Consider the following 18,130-nt stretch of genomic DNA (forward strand, 5'->3'; position numbering starts at 1 on the left):
TCTCTGTCAAAAATAAATAAAACATTAAAAAAATTTTTTAAAGAGAGCACCTAGTTGCCATTCATTTCGCTTATAAATGGCAGAGCCAGGGAGTAGGGATTTTTTTTTAACTTCTAATTATGGCGTGTTTCAAAATTTTAAAAATTCTAGAAGTGTGTCTTTTGTACTATTTCTTTTAAAAAGTTACAGAGCAAGTGAGACAGGGAAAGATAAATACTCTATGATTTCACTTATATGTCGAATCTAAAAAAACCCAAACTCAGATACAGAGAACAGATTCATGAGGAAGGGGGTGGGAGGCAGTGAAGGGGGTCAATGATACAAATTTCCAGTTATAAGATAAATAAGTTTTAGGGATATAATGTACAGCATGGTGACTACAGTCAATGGCACTGTATCGTATATTTGAAAGTTGCTAAGAGAATAAACCCTAAAAGTTCTCATCCCAAGAAAAAATTGTTTAACTGTGTGGTGACGGATATAACTGCACTTACTGTGGTGATCATTTTGCAATAGATCCATACATGAAATCATTATGTTGTCCACCTTAAACTCATACAATGTTGTACATCAATTATCTCAGAAAAGTGCACAATGAAAAAATAAGTTGAAGACATTGCATGATAAACACAAAACTATTCACCACCAAGTTTCAACATTTTACCACAATGACTTTATGAATACATTTTCCTAATTTGCTGAATCATTTCAGAGTCCACTGAAGACACAACATCTTAAGCCTAAACATATACAACAAAATTCTATTCTCCAACATAATGATACCATTATCACACCTAAGAAAATTCATGATTTAGTATAGATCACATAATACCACACTATATTCAGATTTCCATAATTCGTCCCCCACATGTCTTACAGTTGTCTTTTATTGTTTCTAAACCAGGATCTAGTCTGAGTTATTGACACCCTGCTTGCCGGATTCACCTTGAACAAAGCTGGATTTACTGGCTCTTTGCAAAGGGGGTGGGGCAGGGAAGAGCCCGGCAGAGGGCTGAAGATGATTCTTGGTAAGGGGTCAGGGTGCGGTTTTGCTCTGGATTGGGTGCTGTCGAAAAGCAAAGGCAATTCTATGATTTTCTTAATTTTTTTCTGGATCAGGTGGAACAAAGCAGGGACGGGAGATGTTTGGCCATTTTTGTGGTTTGGACGATGTTCTTGTTTTTGTCTGTCCTTACGATTACAGAGTGGTCTGGCTTTTGTCTTGCTCTATCCTGGTCAGAGTGACCTGATTTTTGGTGTTCTGTGAAGTTGTTTATGCTCAGTTTGAGAAATCCAGGGCCTAGTTGTTAGTGGCAGTCCCACCCCAGTAGTTGTTCCTCTGAGTTCACATCATATGGGGTTGTTACAGCTTGTTTGTGTCTGTTAACCTAACAAATCCCTCCTACTTTTTAAAAAATCATGGGGTGCCTGGGTAGCTCAGTCAGATGGTCGTCTGACTTCGGCTCAGGCCATGATGTCATGGTTTGTGGGTTGGAGCCCCGCATCAGGCTCTGTGCTGACAGCTTGGAGTCTGGAGCCTGCTTCGGATTCTGTGTCTCCCTTTCTCTCTGCCCCTCCCTCTTCAAACTCTGTATCTCTCTCTGTCTCTCTGTCTCTCTTTCTCAAAAATAAAAACATTAAACAACAACAGGGACGCCTGGGTGGTTCAGTCGGTTGAATGTCTGACTGCTGCTCAGGTCATGATCTCACGGTTCATGGGTTCAAGCCCCACATTGGGCTCTGTGCTGACTGGGTGGTTCAGTCAGTTGAATGTCTGACTGCTGCTCAGGTCATGATCTCACGGTTCATGGGTTCAAGCCCCACATTGGGCTCTGTGCTGACAGCTCAGAACCTGGAGCCTGCTTCGGATTCTGTGTCTCCCTCTCTGCCCCTCCCTTGCTCACACTCTGTCTCTCTCTCAAAAATAAATAAATAAACAAACAAACATTTAAAAAACCTTTTTTTTTAAATAAAAAACCATAACTTTTTGAAACCTAGTCCAATTGTCTTGTAGAAAATCTTACATTCTGGATTAATTTGATTACTTCTTTGTGATAGCATTTAGTTTGTTCCTGTAAATTGGAAAATAGGTCTAAGGGCTTCATAAGACTTAAACTTTCTGCATAAAAGATTTTACAGGTGATGCCATGAGGTTAATACATCTTGTGAGGAGATTCATAACATTAGATCATCTCCTGATTAATGATGATGTTTCACAACCTGAGTAAAATGTGGCAGTAAACTTCTCAACTATAAACATACATCAATGAGCCTGTGGGATAATATTGGTACTCCACAAATATCCTCCTCCCCAGGGCCCTTCTTCAGGGTCTCTGATCATCCTTACCTGACTCAATTATTTCCTCAGGTATCGCAAAATGGTTATTTTCTATTCAACTGTTCCTTCTACATTTATAAAGTGGCATTTTTCTCTAAAGAATGTTCCCTTATCATCTGGGGGTGAACTGCAGTTTCTTGCAAAAAAGGATCCATGAATTCTTAGTGATACCAGACATGGAAGGAGAATGATTCCAGAATGGAAGAGAAAAACTCATTTATCATGATCTGAGGATATTGATATAGCTAAAATTCAACATCGGGTTTGGGGGGAGGGAGGGGGGAGACGGAAGCTGGGCGGGAGGCGGGAAATGATAAAGCACTTTTTCTCTAAGAAGTGTCCTTTCCGTGGAGAATGGGAAACCAAGATCTGAATCGTGGGGCACTTACAGCAGCCAGCTTACCATTGCTTCCAGAAACACACAACACACACAAGAATTCATACTAATATTTCTAGTTCAAATATTGATAAATTTATTTGCCAGTATACCTTATTATTTAAATTATTTTATTTAAAATTATAGGGGCACCTGGGTGGCTCAGTTGGTTAAGCATCTGACTTCGGCTCAGGTCATGATCTTGTACTCCGTGAGTTCAAGCCCGCTGTAGGGTTCTGTGCTGCCAGCTCAGAGCCTGAAGCCTGCTTCAGATTCTGTATTTTCCTCTCTGCCCCTCCCCTACTCACATTCTGTATGTGTGTGTGTGTGTGTGTGTGTGTGTCTCTCTCTCAAAAATAAATAAACATTAAAAAAAATATATGATAAACTTGATCCCCTGTACTGGATGCCTGATACTACTAACCTCTTCTTTACAAGAAATCTTCAAAGATCTGGAATTTGTGTTGTATCTTACTTGCTGCAAGTTGCTGATTGATGCCCAAACATTATATAAAAGATCTAATGCCCCAGTTCTCTACCTCTAAGAAGCAGAGATCTCTTCTCCTTATTCCAGTTAACCTTGTCAAGAAAAAATAACTTGTTCTTATAGGATTTTTTTCACTGACAAAAGTCTTTCATAAACTTTATATCGTTACTTCTCAGGCCAACCATGTGAAATAAGCCATAGGTTACAAATTAATGGCCATAGGGTCACATGTGGTCCCATAACTGTTTTGACTCAAAATGTTTTCCAATATTTTCATTAGGTGTTGTGATTTAGAAACCAAGGGATTTCTTATTTATATAAAAAAAATTTTAGTGCTTTATTTTTCTTGAGAGAGAGAGAGACAAAGTGTGAGCAGGGGAGGGGCAGAGAGAGAGGGAAACACAGAATCTGAAGCAGGCTCCAGGCTCAGCTGTCAGCACAGAGCCCGACATGGGGCTCAAACTCACAAGCTGTGAGATCATGACCTGAGCCAAAGTCAGATGCTCTACCGACTGAGCCACCCAGGTACCCCCGGGATTTCTTATTTAAATCCAGATATCTAGGTTCTCCAGAAAAGTTGGAAGATTTGATACAGGGACCTGGATTACAGGTTGAAACTGGTTGGAGCTGCAAAACCTGTGACCCCTTTAGGTAGGACAGGTGCCAAGTCAGACATTGTTACCATCTTGGTGCTAGCTAAGGACATTTGAGTGTGTGGTTCTGAGTTTAAATGTCTCTCCTGAGATGACCCAGACTGAGAACTCTCCTCAAGACTTGTTTCCGCTTTGCTGTTCATATCTGTAGACTATCCATGGCTTTTTAGCCATGTCAATGGACTTCAACCCCTGTCTAGCTCCCTGTAGCAAGCTCTGCTCCAAGACATTGTCTAGAAGCTAGACCATTTTCTCCTACATAAGAGAGTTCTATCTGTGGATAGAACTACTTAGTGGTCACTGGGAGCCACTGGGATTCCAACAGGAGGCAACCATCTGGGATTCAACCAACCTCCTCCCAAGTGCTTGAAGGAAACTCTAGTTAAGGGTTATTTTTTCTCTCTAGGGCATCAGACCTCTTTGACTCTTCTCTACAAACCCCCAGAGCTCTAGGGATCAACTGTGGGTGCTAAATGTCCAGGACCCAAATGACCCTCCTCACTCTCTAGTGAGCTCAAATCAAAGGTCCCAGACCACCTTCTTAGCACCTTCCTATTAGAGCAATGGAGCAAAGAAGGTGTGAGCGCAACTGACAGTTCCAACATCAGTGGAAACCTCAGTCTCTACTGGTCATAAACATGAGGGCAGGCAGGCCAGGCAGGCCTCCTGTCTGTCATCCTTGGCCACAGGTCCAACACCAGCACTTCTGAGAGCTCTCCTCTCACATACCATAACCACTCACTTCCCTCCACTGTCTTTATTCAGATTCTTCCTTCCGGTCTTGAATCTCAGTGCAGTCCTCTTTATGGTCCCTGCTCCATAATAAACTTCCTACCTTCTACCTGTCATCCATGGCCCGCACTCCCCCTCATTTACTGCAGGCTTTGAAACTTGGTTTACAGTTTCCTTCACAATCCCTGTTCACCCACCATGTGCATCCCTCCACCAGCCTCCTCAAAGCTGCCTGAGCTGCTTCCTGTTAACAACCCACACTCCTACCACAAATGATCTGTATCTTCACCCCCTCCCACCTCATCTGAGGGACATATTTCCTCCTGTCCAAGAGCAGTCCTCCTAACCTCCCTCATGGTTAGACTTCTACTTTCTTGTCTCACATTATCAATTTATGTCATGCACATGCTGTATTTGTATTCTTTCCCTACAACTGTCCTCTTATACTATAAAAATTCTCAGATTTGTCCTCATTTCAAAGCTTCTGCTTCATCTATGTCCGTGTCAAAGGTCTCAAAGAATTGTCTGTATTCATTGTCTCTAATTCTTTTCCTTTCACTCTCCCATCTATTGCCAGCTGGATCTCGGCCTTACTGCTCTGAGAATCCTCACATCAAAACCAGCAAAAACCTCTTAAGTGTCATTAGGCACTTTCTTTCTTCTCTTGCCTGTTTGGAAACCTCTTCCCCTTTTCTCTTTCTCACTTCTGGTCATTTGCTTAATCTTCTAACAGTCACCTGCCATTTCATGGATAGGGCTGGTGTTTTTGAGGATACCCCACTCCCCACATGCAAACTTGACCAGTGTTCAATCCTCTATAATCTACACTGCTTCCAAAAGTGAATCTGTGACTTCTGGGGGCTTGTGTACCATGGCCAAGGTGGGTGGGGATGGGTGGCGCTCCACTGACTAGAAATTTAAACTCCTTGGCATCACATCGATGGCCCTCCAAGACAGTGCTCTTTCCTATCTTTCTGTCTTCTCTCAACAGCAACCCCTGCCCCCAACCCCCTGTACACACTGAGCTCCTGGCTGTTCCATGGCTGTGCCTTTCTATCTTCATCTGTCTCTACTAAAATAAAGATTATGATTAAGTAGATCTGGGATGGGCCTTAAAGTTTGCATTTCTTACATGTTCATAGGTGATGCTGTGCAGCTATTCCAGATATCACTTTGAGGAGACCAGAATGTCTCTTTTCTTTTTTTAAGTTGTATTCATTTATTTGGAGAGAGAGAGACATAAGCAGGGGAGGAGCAGAGAGAGGAGAGAGAGAGAATCCCAAGCAGGCTCTGCACTGTTAGCATGGAGCCTGATGTGGGGCTCAATCCCATGAACCATGAGATCATGACCTGAGCTGAAATCAAGAGCCACATGCTTAACCAACTAAGCCACCCAGTTACCCCAGAATGTCTCTCTTCTAAAAGTGATTTATCAGGACACCTGGGTGGCTCAATCAGTTGAGTATTGACTCTTGATTTCGGTTCAGGTCATGATCCCATGGTTCCTGAATTCCAGCCCATCAGGTTCTGTGCTGACAGTAAGGAGCCTGCTTTGGATTCTCCCTCTCTCCCTCTCCCTTTGTCCCTCCTGTGCTTGCATGCGCTCTCTCTCAAAATAAATAAATAAACTAAAAAAAAAAAAAAATAGGAGCGCCTGGGTGGCTCAGTAGGTTAAGAGTTGGACTCTTGGTTTTGGCTCAGGTCATGATCTCACAGTTTTGTGAGTTCAAGACCCACATCAGGCTCTGTGCTGGCAGCATGGAGCCTGCTTGGGATTCTCTTTCTCCCTCTCTCTGCGCCTTCCCCACTCACACTGTCTCTGTCTCTCAAAATAAACAAATAAAATAAATAAATAATAAATGTGAGTTATCTAAGTCAGTCACAGAAGGACAAATAGTGCCTCATAATTCCATAGTTATGACTCCACCTTTATGAGGTATCTAAGTCAGACACATACAAACAGAATAGAATGGTGGTTGCCAGGGACTAGCAGGGAGATGGGGAGTTGCTATTCGATGAGTATAGTTTCAATCGTGCAAGGTAATTATGTTCTAGTGATTAGCACGACAACATTGTGTCTATAGTTAACAATGTTATAATGCACACTTAAAATCCAATAAGAGGGGAAAACTCATATTGTGTTCTTACCACACACACACGTAAAAGGAAAACCTAAAAACTGATTTACCTTTTATTGCAGGTGCCTAAAATCTCTTCGTCTACTAGTTTATGCCATTCAAATTATTTCACTGGAAAATATTTGCCTGTATGAGAAATTTGGTGGGAAGTGGGGGATGGGAGAAGGGAAGGAGATGGATCATCACAAAATGGGACAGAATGATGTAACAGCAGGTTAACTTGATGTCTAGTCACATCCCTTAATTTCTTTTATCCTAAGACAAATACATATAGACCAGAGAATATTTATAAACCATGAAGAAGAAAATAAAATTTCCCATAATCCCATCACTCAGTATAATTCGGTAATTTATTCATGCAATTATGCATTGAGCGTTGACTAGTGGTGGGCATTGTGCAGTTAGGAACACAGTGTAAATGAGGTGGACATAACCCATGACTCCATGAAAGCTATCATCTAGGTGAAGGGGCAGCAAACCATGGCCCAAGGGCCAAATCCAGCCTTCTGTTTTGATGAATATAGTTTCGCTAGAACACAGCTATGCCCATTCATTTGTGTATTTTCTGTGGCTGGTTTTACTCTTTAATAGCACAATTGAGTAGTTGCTACAACTGAGTAGTTGCAACAGGGATGACATGGACCAAAAATCCTAAAATATTTACTATTTGGCCTTTTAAAGAAAAAAAATTTCCAACTCTTGCTCTACAGGCAATTGATAACATGTTTCCTATGCTAAGGACCTTGTCAGGTTATTCTTAGGTATTTGACAATTTGAACTATTTCAAAATTCTTTTTCTAATTGTTGCCTTTATATAAAAATACATTTTATTTTTGTATTGACTTTGTAGTCACTGAATTCTTAATTCACTTATTAATTCTAATGATTTATCTGTTGTTTTATTTAGATATTGTCATAGTTATTTCATATGAAAATAATTTTTTTATTAAAATTTTTTATTTTTGAGAGAGAGACAGCAAGACAGAGTGTGAGTGGGGGAGGAACAGAGAGAGAGGGAGACACAGAATCCGAAGTGGGATCCAGGCTCCGAGCTGTCAGCACAGAGTCTGACATGGGGCTCGAACTCAGGAAACCACAAGATCATGACCTGAGGCGAAATCGGACGTTTAACCGATTAAACCACCCAGGCACCCCAACAATTTTATTTTTTCCCTTTTAGTCTCTATCCCTTTAATTTTTTATATATTGTACTGGCTACCATCAACACATGTTAAATAGAAATGCTGATAGCCAGTAACCAGTATCCTGTCTCTTTCCTAATCTCAAATGGAGGGTTTTTTAAAACCCAAAACTTATGGCAGTACCTTTATATTCAAGGAATACATTTTTAAAAATTTTTTTTCCTACTTTTCTGAGTTTTCATATTGTTTTATAACTTAATCTTTTTAGTTAATATATTTATACAAGTATTGTCATCAAGTGTTATGTTAATTAAATATTCCTCTTAACATCCTAATACCTACATGATATTCCATCATAGGCTTAGAGCTTAATTTATTTAACCAATCTCCTAGTCTCTTAGTGTATGACAAGTTATTCACTTTCCAGGGCACCTGGATGACTCAGTCAGTTAAATGTTGGATTTTGGCTCAGGTTATGATCTCATGGTTCCTGAGTTTGAGCCCACATTGGGCTCTTTGCTATCAGCACAGAGTCAGCCTCTGATTCTCTCTCTCACTGCCCCTTCCCCACTCCCACGTGCTCTCTCAAAAATGAACTTAAAAAATATTTAAGCATCTTCCTTTTCTCATTTTCCACAATGACTTCTATTTATAGATAGTATGTATGCAGCCGTAGCTATTACAGGCACTATCTATGGACTACAAAGCTAACATAGCTCTCAGGGAGTTGTTTGGTTAAAAGATCTTGCAGATAAGCAACAGCTTAGGCAAAAGGCAGAGGCAGTTTGGACTTAGCATGTATTGGAATAAGAGGGTGCTGGAAGAAGTGTGAGGTGAGCCTGGAGACACACAGGGAGACCCAGGGTTGAATTTTGTCTTGAGAGCAATGGAACAACAGTTGAATGATGCATTTTTTTTTAAATGTTTGAGAGAGAGACACACACAGGGAGGGACAGAGAGAAAGAGACAGAGAATCCAAGGCAGGCTCTGAGCTGTCAGCACAGATCCTGATTCAGGGCTCGAACTCACAAACCTTGAGATCATGACCTGAGCCGAAACCAAGAGTCGGATGCTTAACCAACTGAGCCACCCAGGTGCCCTGCAACTTGCATTTTTAAAAAAGTTCTCTGACTCCTTTTAAATCTTTAGGTCTCTGTAAGAATTCATCTGATGACTCTTAACTGATGATTGGATTGACTTATCAGCCAAGATGTTACCATCCTCTTTGGCCACACAACCCCACCAGGTTGGTCTCAACATAATGGCATAGCCCAATAAGACACACTTCTCACTTTAAATCATTGAAGAATGTATAGAAGTTTATTGAAAGTTTCTCAGGGATGAAGGAGGGGTTTACACTATATATCGCAGCAAAAACTTAATCTTCGAATATTCACCCTCCCCATAAAGTCCTGCTACATACATTAGTGACCCAGACACTTTATGAAGATTCCAGCTTTCTCATTCTCCTCCCCCCCACCTTCCTCCAGCCCCAGTGCTTTCCCTCTGCATCTCTTGATCCCTTTTTTTAAATGTTAATTTATTTATTGAGAGACAGAGTGCAAGCTGGGGAGGGACAGAGAGAGAAGACATACACACAGAATTGGAAGCAGAATCCAGACTCCAAGTGGCCAGCCAGAGCCCACAGACTGCAAGATCATGACCTGAGCTGTAGGTGGCCACCCAACCAACTGAGCCACCCAGGTGCCCCTGTTGCCATTAACTTTTTAAAGTTATAAGCATGTTATCTCTTCCAATTTTACAATTGTGATATGGTCACAAATAGTTTAAAGCAAAAAAAATCTCCCTCTCCCTCATAGAGAGTTATTTTTGACAATATTTTAAAGACAGCCAAACAAGACTACACTTAAAATTTATAAGCATGAGCTTGAGTGCCTTTGTCCACTGCTCCTCCGTGTTCAAGTGGGTTCTGATGGAATAGAACTCACCAGTGCTTCCAGAGTCTTCCATCAGGCCATTTTCCACATGAATCTTGCAGGGCAGGCAGAGACCCCACTCGCCTTTCTCAGCCTCTTCCTTGAACTGCTGCATGCAGTCCAAAAAAGCCATCATTGCGAGGTCAAATTTGACATCCAAGCAAGTAATCTGCCCCGTGATGCAGAACAATGGCAGCTCAATGGCGTCATCTGTTAAAGACTTCAGATAGGACCGGTTTCCACAGGGGAAGAGTTGATACCTCTGAAACTCCAGCCCAATCTTGTTGGACAGGGCATGAAGTAGCAAGGCTGTCTGTCCCCAGGCCATGTTGATCTCATTCCAGCTCACAGGAACAGTGGGGAGGCAGCCCAATCTGAAGCTATTGATGATGCCCACAGGGCCATCATCCCTGATCTCAAAGGTGGCACTGAAGACATTGGTCTTCTTCAGCCAGTCCCACTGGATCTGGGCATGTATCAGCTGGTTTCTCCTGCTGGTCAGCTCATCCTGCAGTTCCAGTTGCTGCCATTGTAAGTTACTGTAGTCCCTCCAGTGCTGCTCATCCTGCTGGTCCAGCACTTGAGTCTCTGCTCTGGCTGCCTCAAGATCCTCTGCTACTCTTTTTTGGTTCTTCTCCACCTCCTCCAGCTCCTGAGCCAGCCTTGCTTCCTCCAGCTCCAGGCCCTCCAGCTCCTCCTGCAGTGTCTCCAGCTCCCCGTCATGTATTCTCTTCCTCCAATGTTTGTAGTTCTGGTTCTCTGTTTCTGTGAGAATGAGTTGGGTGTCCAGCTCCTCTAAAAGTTTGTCAGTACAGTCCTCACACAGGGCGTGGTCCACATCTCTTTCACCAGTCAGGATGTCAAAAATGTCCCCAGCAGTCTTCTGGGCGTTACTGAGCATACTTGTAGGGGCAAACTCTCCAAGTAAGATGAAGTTGCTAGAACTGTCCCCGGACATCTTGCCATCATCTCCAGGGAGGGTGGAGCAGGAGGTATTATCCTGCAGCTTCTCAGTATCTGTCTCTGCCTTGGAGGCAGGGCCTCTTTCCAAGGTTTCTCCTGGTTCCCACTGAGCTGAGAGTGTGGAAGCTGTAGTTTCTTGGGTGGTCTCAAGACCTGAGGTCTCCATGGACTGATTCAGCTTTAGCGGCTGCTTGCAACACTGGCAAATGAAGCGGATGGGGAACATGGTGGAGGCCTTGGCTCTTACTCTGATTCTAAGTTTCCTCTGGCTCCCCACTTACTTGTCCATTTATACCTTTTTAAACTTCTTTAGAGGAGTAATTCCTTCAAAATGCATATCTCATCTTGTTGCTCTTCTTAACGACTTACTTTGGTGCCCTCCTTAGATACTCTAGGGTTCCTTTTGCTCCTTTTAGACAAGTAATTCTTTCTAGAAGGCAAATCTGATCATCTCACTTTGTCCTTTAACATTTCCAAGGCATATCTTAAGAGTACTCCTAAACTAAGTCCTGATCATGGCACTTCCCTCCTTAAAATGGTTTAATGCTCTTGTCTTACCTTAAAATAAAATCCTATCACCTTAACCTGACACCAGGGCCTCTGTCCATTTTCCCAGCTTCTCTCCCAATTTCCTGCTATCTTTACCCATGGCTTCTCCATGATGCCTGGAGTAATGATTGCAAAGGATCTACTACACAAATTATGCCTTTCCTCATCCTGATACCTCTCCCCAAAGAGTTGGGGAATAGCAGAATAAGTTTGGAATTGCTTTCAATGTCATGGTCAATTCTGAGTCCTGATTCATCCTTGGGAGTAGAATGGCAAAGCATATTCATTGCTAATGGCTGAACTTCATTTTAATTACCCACCCAATAAAACCAAACAAATTCAAGCCATACCTGGCTTTGGGTTTGATCCAGCCCAGAGAGACAGAAACATAGCTGAAGGGGAATAGAGATTGTTTCAGACTGTGGTTTATCTGTTTATCTAACAACTGAATGATGCCTCCTGGATAATCCAGAATCAGTCTGTTGGAGCTTTCCTTTAGTGAAAGAATGAATGGAATTGGAGTGTCATTTTCAGCTAGGAAGGAAATCCCTGATTTCTGGAGATCTTCCCTCCAATTCTTATGTCCTCATTCTTGGGTCTCCTTTGGGAGGGTTTGAGAACCCCAAGAGTGAAGAGGATTCTAAAGATTGGGAGCAGGGGTTTTATGTACTACTGTATCATCAGCACTTAGATAAATTGCCTTGTCCCCTCTTCCCTGTCCAAACTTTGTTCCTTTTCTTGGGCTTTGTCATAAGCCTCTAGGAAAGACCTGTCTGTACCTATTGTCTCCAGTTCTTCTCCTGTTCTCTCTTAAAGCCATCATAATTCAACTTTAATTTCAGCGCTCTATAGAAAGTCCTCATAACAAGGTCACAAACGTTATCTGTGTTGCTAAATTTAATCTCAGTGGAATAAGAAGCAAGTTCTTCAGCAAAAAGTGAAGATGGGGAAGAGATGTGTGTGAAAGTTACCTCAGTGAGTAGGAGATTGAATAGAGGAGAGAAGTGGTGTGATTGCTCTTCATTTGTAAAGGTCCACATGGGACTGGCTGTCATGTGTACATATCAAGTATACATGTCAGTCACTCACCTGAATGGGTGTTGTCAAGCAAGCAAGACTAACCAGGGAAGCAGGAGAGAAGGTGCCAGCAGGGAAGTGGTTAGGAAGGTTGACTTCAATGCATACTGGTAAGGAAGGGTGGGCGTGGGAGGGAGACACAGCAAAAAGGTGGGAGAGCTGATGTGTTTCTGTTCTCAGAGGTTGAAGGAGTATTGCAGTCAGGATATCAGACCAGAGGAGTAAATACAAGAGGTAGTCGAAGGGTGTGCATGAAATAGACACAACAGAGGTCTTGCTCCCCATGATCTATAATCATCTTTCCACTATACATCCTGAAACAAACAACCTCCTGGCATGTGACACCGTATTCTGGAGTCAGTCTTGGGTTCTAATTTTGCTTAACAAGTTGCTTAAACGTCTTGATGCTCAGATTCTTCATCTGAAAATGAATTAAACAGAAGCCATCCTAAGAGAATTGCTTTGATGATTAAACAAGATGATGTTTAGAACCTCAAACTGACATTAGTTTCCTCTCATCACCAGTCTCCTATGTGGCCATAGTCTGGCTTTCTCCTTCTCCTTGTGAACCTTGAACTTCTCAAAAGAGAAGTTAACTACTTCTCACTGTTTCCATATGCTCATCAGACTTCTTTCAACCTTTGCAATCTGGCATCTGTCTCCATAATTAACGGAATAAAATCGTTCTTGCTAAGATTAGCAGTGGATTCTTAAATAGCACATCTCAAAACATCTTTTCTGTTCTCTTCCAAATTGGCACTCATTGTTTAACATTCGAAGTGATTGCAATCCTTTCCTTGTGGAAAGAGGAAAACAAAGTCCTTATTTGGATTCCAGAGGATTGTTGTCTCTGATTCTCCTGGATCTCTGATCTTCCTTTTCCACCCTGCTGAGCCTTATCCCACCAAGAGATTCTGAATTTTTTTGTTTATTTATTTATTTTGAGAGAGAGTAATAAAGTAGTAGAGGGGCAGAGAGAGATCCCAAGCAGGCTTCATGCTGTTAGCACAGAGCCCAATAGGAGGGAGCTCAAACTCATGAACCATGAACTGTGAGATCGTGACCTGAACCAAAATCAAGAGATAGATGGTTAACCCACTGAGCCACTCAAGAGATCTGAATTTTAAAAAATAAAAATCTGCCTTTGAGATAGACAACTAAATTTTTCTGAAGCTTGCAAAGTGTGAATAAAAATCTCCTTTAAAAATTCAAGGCTTTGTACACCCATGGTCACAGAAGCATCATTCATCATAGTCAAAAGGTAGAAGCAACCCACATGCCCATTGGTGAATAAATGACTAAACAAAATGTGGTATATACATACAATGAAGTATGGCCTTAAAAAGGGAGGAAATTCTGACTCATGCAACAACCTGGATCAAACTTGAAGACATTATGCTAAATGAAATAAGCCAATCACAAAAGGACAAATATTATATGATTCCATTTAAATGAAGTACCTAGAGTAATCAAATACAATTCATAGAGACAGAAAGTAGAACCGTGGTTGCCAGGGGCTGAGGGAAGAAGGGTTCTCTCTATAAATCACTGTGATATTATACTTTACATAAGAAATATATACATGATCTTCTCTGTTCATGACACAGAGCTCCTAAACCCTTGGAATGTCTTAAGCAATGAAAACAATCAAGGTGCCGTTTGTTATGTTAATGAAGTGACTATCAGAAAGCACCTAAGGATGGGGCGTGTTAGGAGAATCAACCATGTGATTGGAGGGTTGGAACATTTAGTTCCATCCCCCTGACCTCCAGAGGGGTGTGAGGCTGGAGGTTAAATGGATCACCAATGGCCATTGATTTAATCACCTGTGCTTATGTAATGCCTCCATGAAAACACAAAAAGGAGTGGGTTCAGGGAAGTTCTGGGTTGGTGAACACGTGGCAATTTGGGGAGAGTGGTGAGCCTGGAGAGGGCATGAAAGGCTCACATGCTTCCCACATACATTGCTATATGCATCTCTTTCATCTGGCTGTTCCTGAGTTATATTCTTTTATAATAAACTGGTAATCTAGTAGGTAAATGTTTTCCTGAGTTCTGCGAGCTCTTCTAGGAAATTAATAAAATCTGAGGAAGGGTCAAGGGAATCATTTGATGTCAGAATTGTTTGATGTGAGGGAAATACCCACACACTGGAATTGGGAGCAGAATGCTAGTTAGTGTCAGAATATTCTAGTGTTAGTGTTTAATGGATACAGAGTTTTACTTTGGGAAGTTCTGGAGATGAATGGTGGTGATGGTTGCACATGTGGGGAGGAAAAACTTTATCTGCCCTTCAAGGTTCTTCTAGTATGCCTAAGAATTAAATTGAGATAAGACAGGGGCACCCAGGTGGCTTAGTTGGCTAAGCATTCGACTTCAACTCAGGTCATGATCTCATGGTTTGTGGGTTCAGGCCCTGCATTGGGCTCTGTGCTGACAGTTCAGAGCCTGGAGTCTGCTTCAGATTCTGTGTCTCCCTTTCTCTCTGTTCCTCCCCTGCTTGCATTCTGTCTCTCTCTCAAAAATAAATAAAGATTTTATAAAATGAATTAAAAAATTGACATGAGACAGTAACATTTAATTTCGTACATATGGGGAATCCACAGAAACATTAAATTCCAAAGATAGGCAAAAATGAGGTGTATAAGTCATCCTGAACTAAGGAAAAGGGGTTTGGGATCTCGGATTTTTAAGGGAAGGAAAACAATGCACAGGAAGATGAAAAAGGGTAAATGTTTGGTAAACAAGTGTTTGCTAGGCTATTCAGAAACAATGGAACACAGAGAGGAATTTTAACAAATAGACCTTGCTAAAAATTCTTCCCTGTGTAGGGCGCTTGGATGGCTCAGTCTGTTAAGCGACCAGCTTCAGCTCAGGTTATAATCTCACAGTTCGTGATTTTGAGCCCCGTGTGGGGGCTCTGTGCTGACATCTCAGAGCCTGGATCCTGCTTCAGATTCTGTGTTTCCCTCTCTCTGCCCCTCTCCCACTCATGCTCTTTCTCTCTCAAAAAATAAATTAACATTTTTAAAAATGTAAAAAGAAAATTTGTCCCTATCTGCTTCTTCTCGTTCATATTATACTATAGTTATCTATGGTGATAGCTCCCTTCCTGGAACAGGTCCTCTAAATTCTCTTAGATGGGGTACGTGGGTGGCTCAGGAGGTTAAGAGCCCTGCTTGGGATTCTCTCTCTCTGCCCCTCCCCTGCTCATGCTCTCTCTCTCTCTCTCTCTGTCTCAAAATTAATAAATAAGCTTAAAAAAACAGCTTTTGACTTTCGGCTCAGAGGAGGCCATGCTGCAACTGTCTTTGGTTGTCCCTAATCCAGGTTCATCCAACACCAACTACCTCCACCATGCTGCTTAAGTTCGACCCCAATGAGGTCAAAGTCATATACCTGAGGTGCACCGGTGGTGAAGTTGGTGTCACTCACGTCTGCCCTGGCCCCAAAAATCAGCCCGCAGGCTCTGTCTCCAAAAAATGTTGGTGATGACATCACCAAGGTAACAGATGATTGAAAGGGTTTGAGGATTACAGTGAAACTGACCATTCAGAACAGACAGGCCCAGATAGAAATGGCACCTTTTGTCTCTGCCCTGATTATCGAAGCCCTCAAGGAACCGCCAAGAGACAGAAAGAAGCAGAAAAACATTAAGCACAGTAGAAATATCACTTTTGATGAGATCGTCAACATTGCCCAACAGATGTGGCACTGATCCAGAGAACTCTCTGGAACCATTAAAGAGATTTTCGGAACCGCCCAGTCTGTGGGCTGCAATGTTGATGGCCGCCACCCTCATGACATCAATAGTGATACAGTGGAATGCTCAGCCAGGTAAGAAATACAAAGGAAAATATCTTAATAAAGGATCATTTGGCAACCATTAACTAACTAACTAAATAAATAAATAAAAATGAAAATGAAAATGAAAAAAATAAATAAATCCTCTTGACATTTAGGGGGATGGTCTAAGTTTTTCTTGAGTCTTTTGGTTTTTGATTGTTTTCAGCTCAAGAAAATCTGCATGCCAAAGTGGCGCTTTGAGGGTGATTCATGTTGAACCCCCCACGTACAATAATGTGAGTGTACTTAATGCCACTATACACTTAAAAATGGGAAAGGTGGTATTTTGTCACCATTAAAAAGTAATAAAAGAAATCAAAGGACCTCTCTAAAGCCCCTCTCTATCTCTCTGCAGTGTCCCTGGGGTGATAAGATAGCTATTAGAAACTTTCCTGGAGATTTAAAATGCCCCAGGACTCTCAGATGGGCTCAAAGAGCAAGACCCATATTAACTAGAAAAAAATAGCCACAGTTCAAAAATGCTAAGCAAATATGCCTCTGTTTGCTATGATTAAAGTGAAAAAATTTTGTGTGATGTGTCTTACCACAGTTTAAAAACCTCAAGGTTGCACTGGCTTATGGGCCTCAGATGTCCCCTGTCTCCTTTGTAAACCTCCACATACTTTGACTGTGGCCTCACAAACGCCAGTGTGGCGATGAGTGTCTGAGGAAGGACTCTTGCGGCTGCAGAGGCCAGACACCTGCGGGCCCAGAAGTGACTCACACAGGATGGGAAGGCAATGCTCATCGTTACAGGGGAGCCCAGATTTCTGGTTCACATAAGAAATTTCTAAAAGAAATTTTAAGCTTTAATTTATTTTGCTTTGCGTCAGACTAGCCAACATCCTCCTTGCTGGTGAGACTCCACAGAAGTTAATCACAATAAGCTGCAGTGGGGATAGTTTTTAAGACTCAAACCATCGAAAGAGCCAAGGCTCTGGCTTTCTGTCCCAGGTCAGATGCTGATTTAGGAAGCCACTTAACTTCACAGTCTGCTTAGTTAAATTCTGTGAAACGGATGCAACGCTGGCAATGAGCCATTGCTCACAATAGCTGTTGTGGGCAAAGACATCTACACCATACTCCTTCTGTGCTCTTCACAGCACGTAGTGTCAAGTAAATGTTCAGTAAACTGTTGCTAGATTCTGCATGCATTACTAATGCATGGAAGTGCTCTGCCTGAGAGACTGGAGCTCCCCCCTCCTGCCACTCCCTGCTAATCCCCATCTAACGCCATGCCAGAAAAATAAAATATAGATTTATGCAGAGCTAACGTGTTTGCATAAAACAAATATTCTTTGCAAAAAGATTCACAGAATTTCTACAAATAGACTTTTGGCTACTGGGCATTACAGAACATTAACTCTTTATAATCAATATTAAAATGTTGGCAGTCAATGCCAGTTGAAGGGCAGAACGTTCCAAGTCAATCTGCCTGTGGGTACTGAAACTTCTCACCTATGCACTGGCACATGCATCCATTGGTCTTGGCGGTTGACGTGTGCCATATCTGCCCTTCCAATGCACTAAATGTCTCTTGACAATATTGTTGAAATCCATCTTGTATCCTTAGCACCCATTCATCCATTTTGCTCCTTATTTTCTTCTTTCTTTTTGTTTTCATTCTTATGGAAGGGCTTCTAGACACCATGACTCTGACTGAAATAATTCCCTCCAGGGGACAGCTCATTCTACTAAAATATACAGGTAATTTTCTTTTCAGAGAACTGCCTGCTAATCATAATGATTTGATAATTAGACTGAAAATCTAGGAGTAGCAATTTATCGCATGTACTGAATTACTCTCCGTTGTCACAAGGAATGCCTTTAGAAATTCCTGATGATGACATGTCATTCCCTCAGAAGACTGTGAAGATCACTCATTCCCCAAG

At 41.9% G+C, this 18,130-nt stretch overlaps 1 protein-coding gene and 1 pseudogene across 1 annotated transcript; one reads left to right on the top strand and one right to left on the bottom strand.

The window, feature by feature from the left end:
- Positions 1-9,690: 9,690 nt before the first annotated feature.
- BECN2 (beclin 2) lies at positions 9,691-10,992 on the bottom strand. The gene has a single exon (XM_049633854.1). The coding sequence runs from the start codon at positions 10,990-10,992 to the stop codon at positions 9,691-9,693; it is 1,302 nt and encodes a 433-aa protein (XP_049489811.1).
- Positions 10,993-15,696: 4,704 nt separating this feature from the next.
- Positions 15,697-16,233, top strand: LOC125926022 (60S ribosomal protein L12-like; annotated as a pseudogene).
- The last annotated feature ends 1,897 nt before the right edge of the window (positions 16,234-18,130 follow it).

The sequence above is a fragment of the Panthera uncia genome, chromosome F1 (genome assembly GCF_023721935.1).
Source record: "Panthera uncia isolate 11264 chromosome F1, Puncia_PCG_1.0, whole genome shotgun sequence".
NCBI lineage: Eukaryota > Metazoa > Chordata > Mammalia > Carnivora > Felidae > Panthera > Panthera uncia.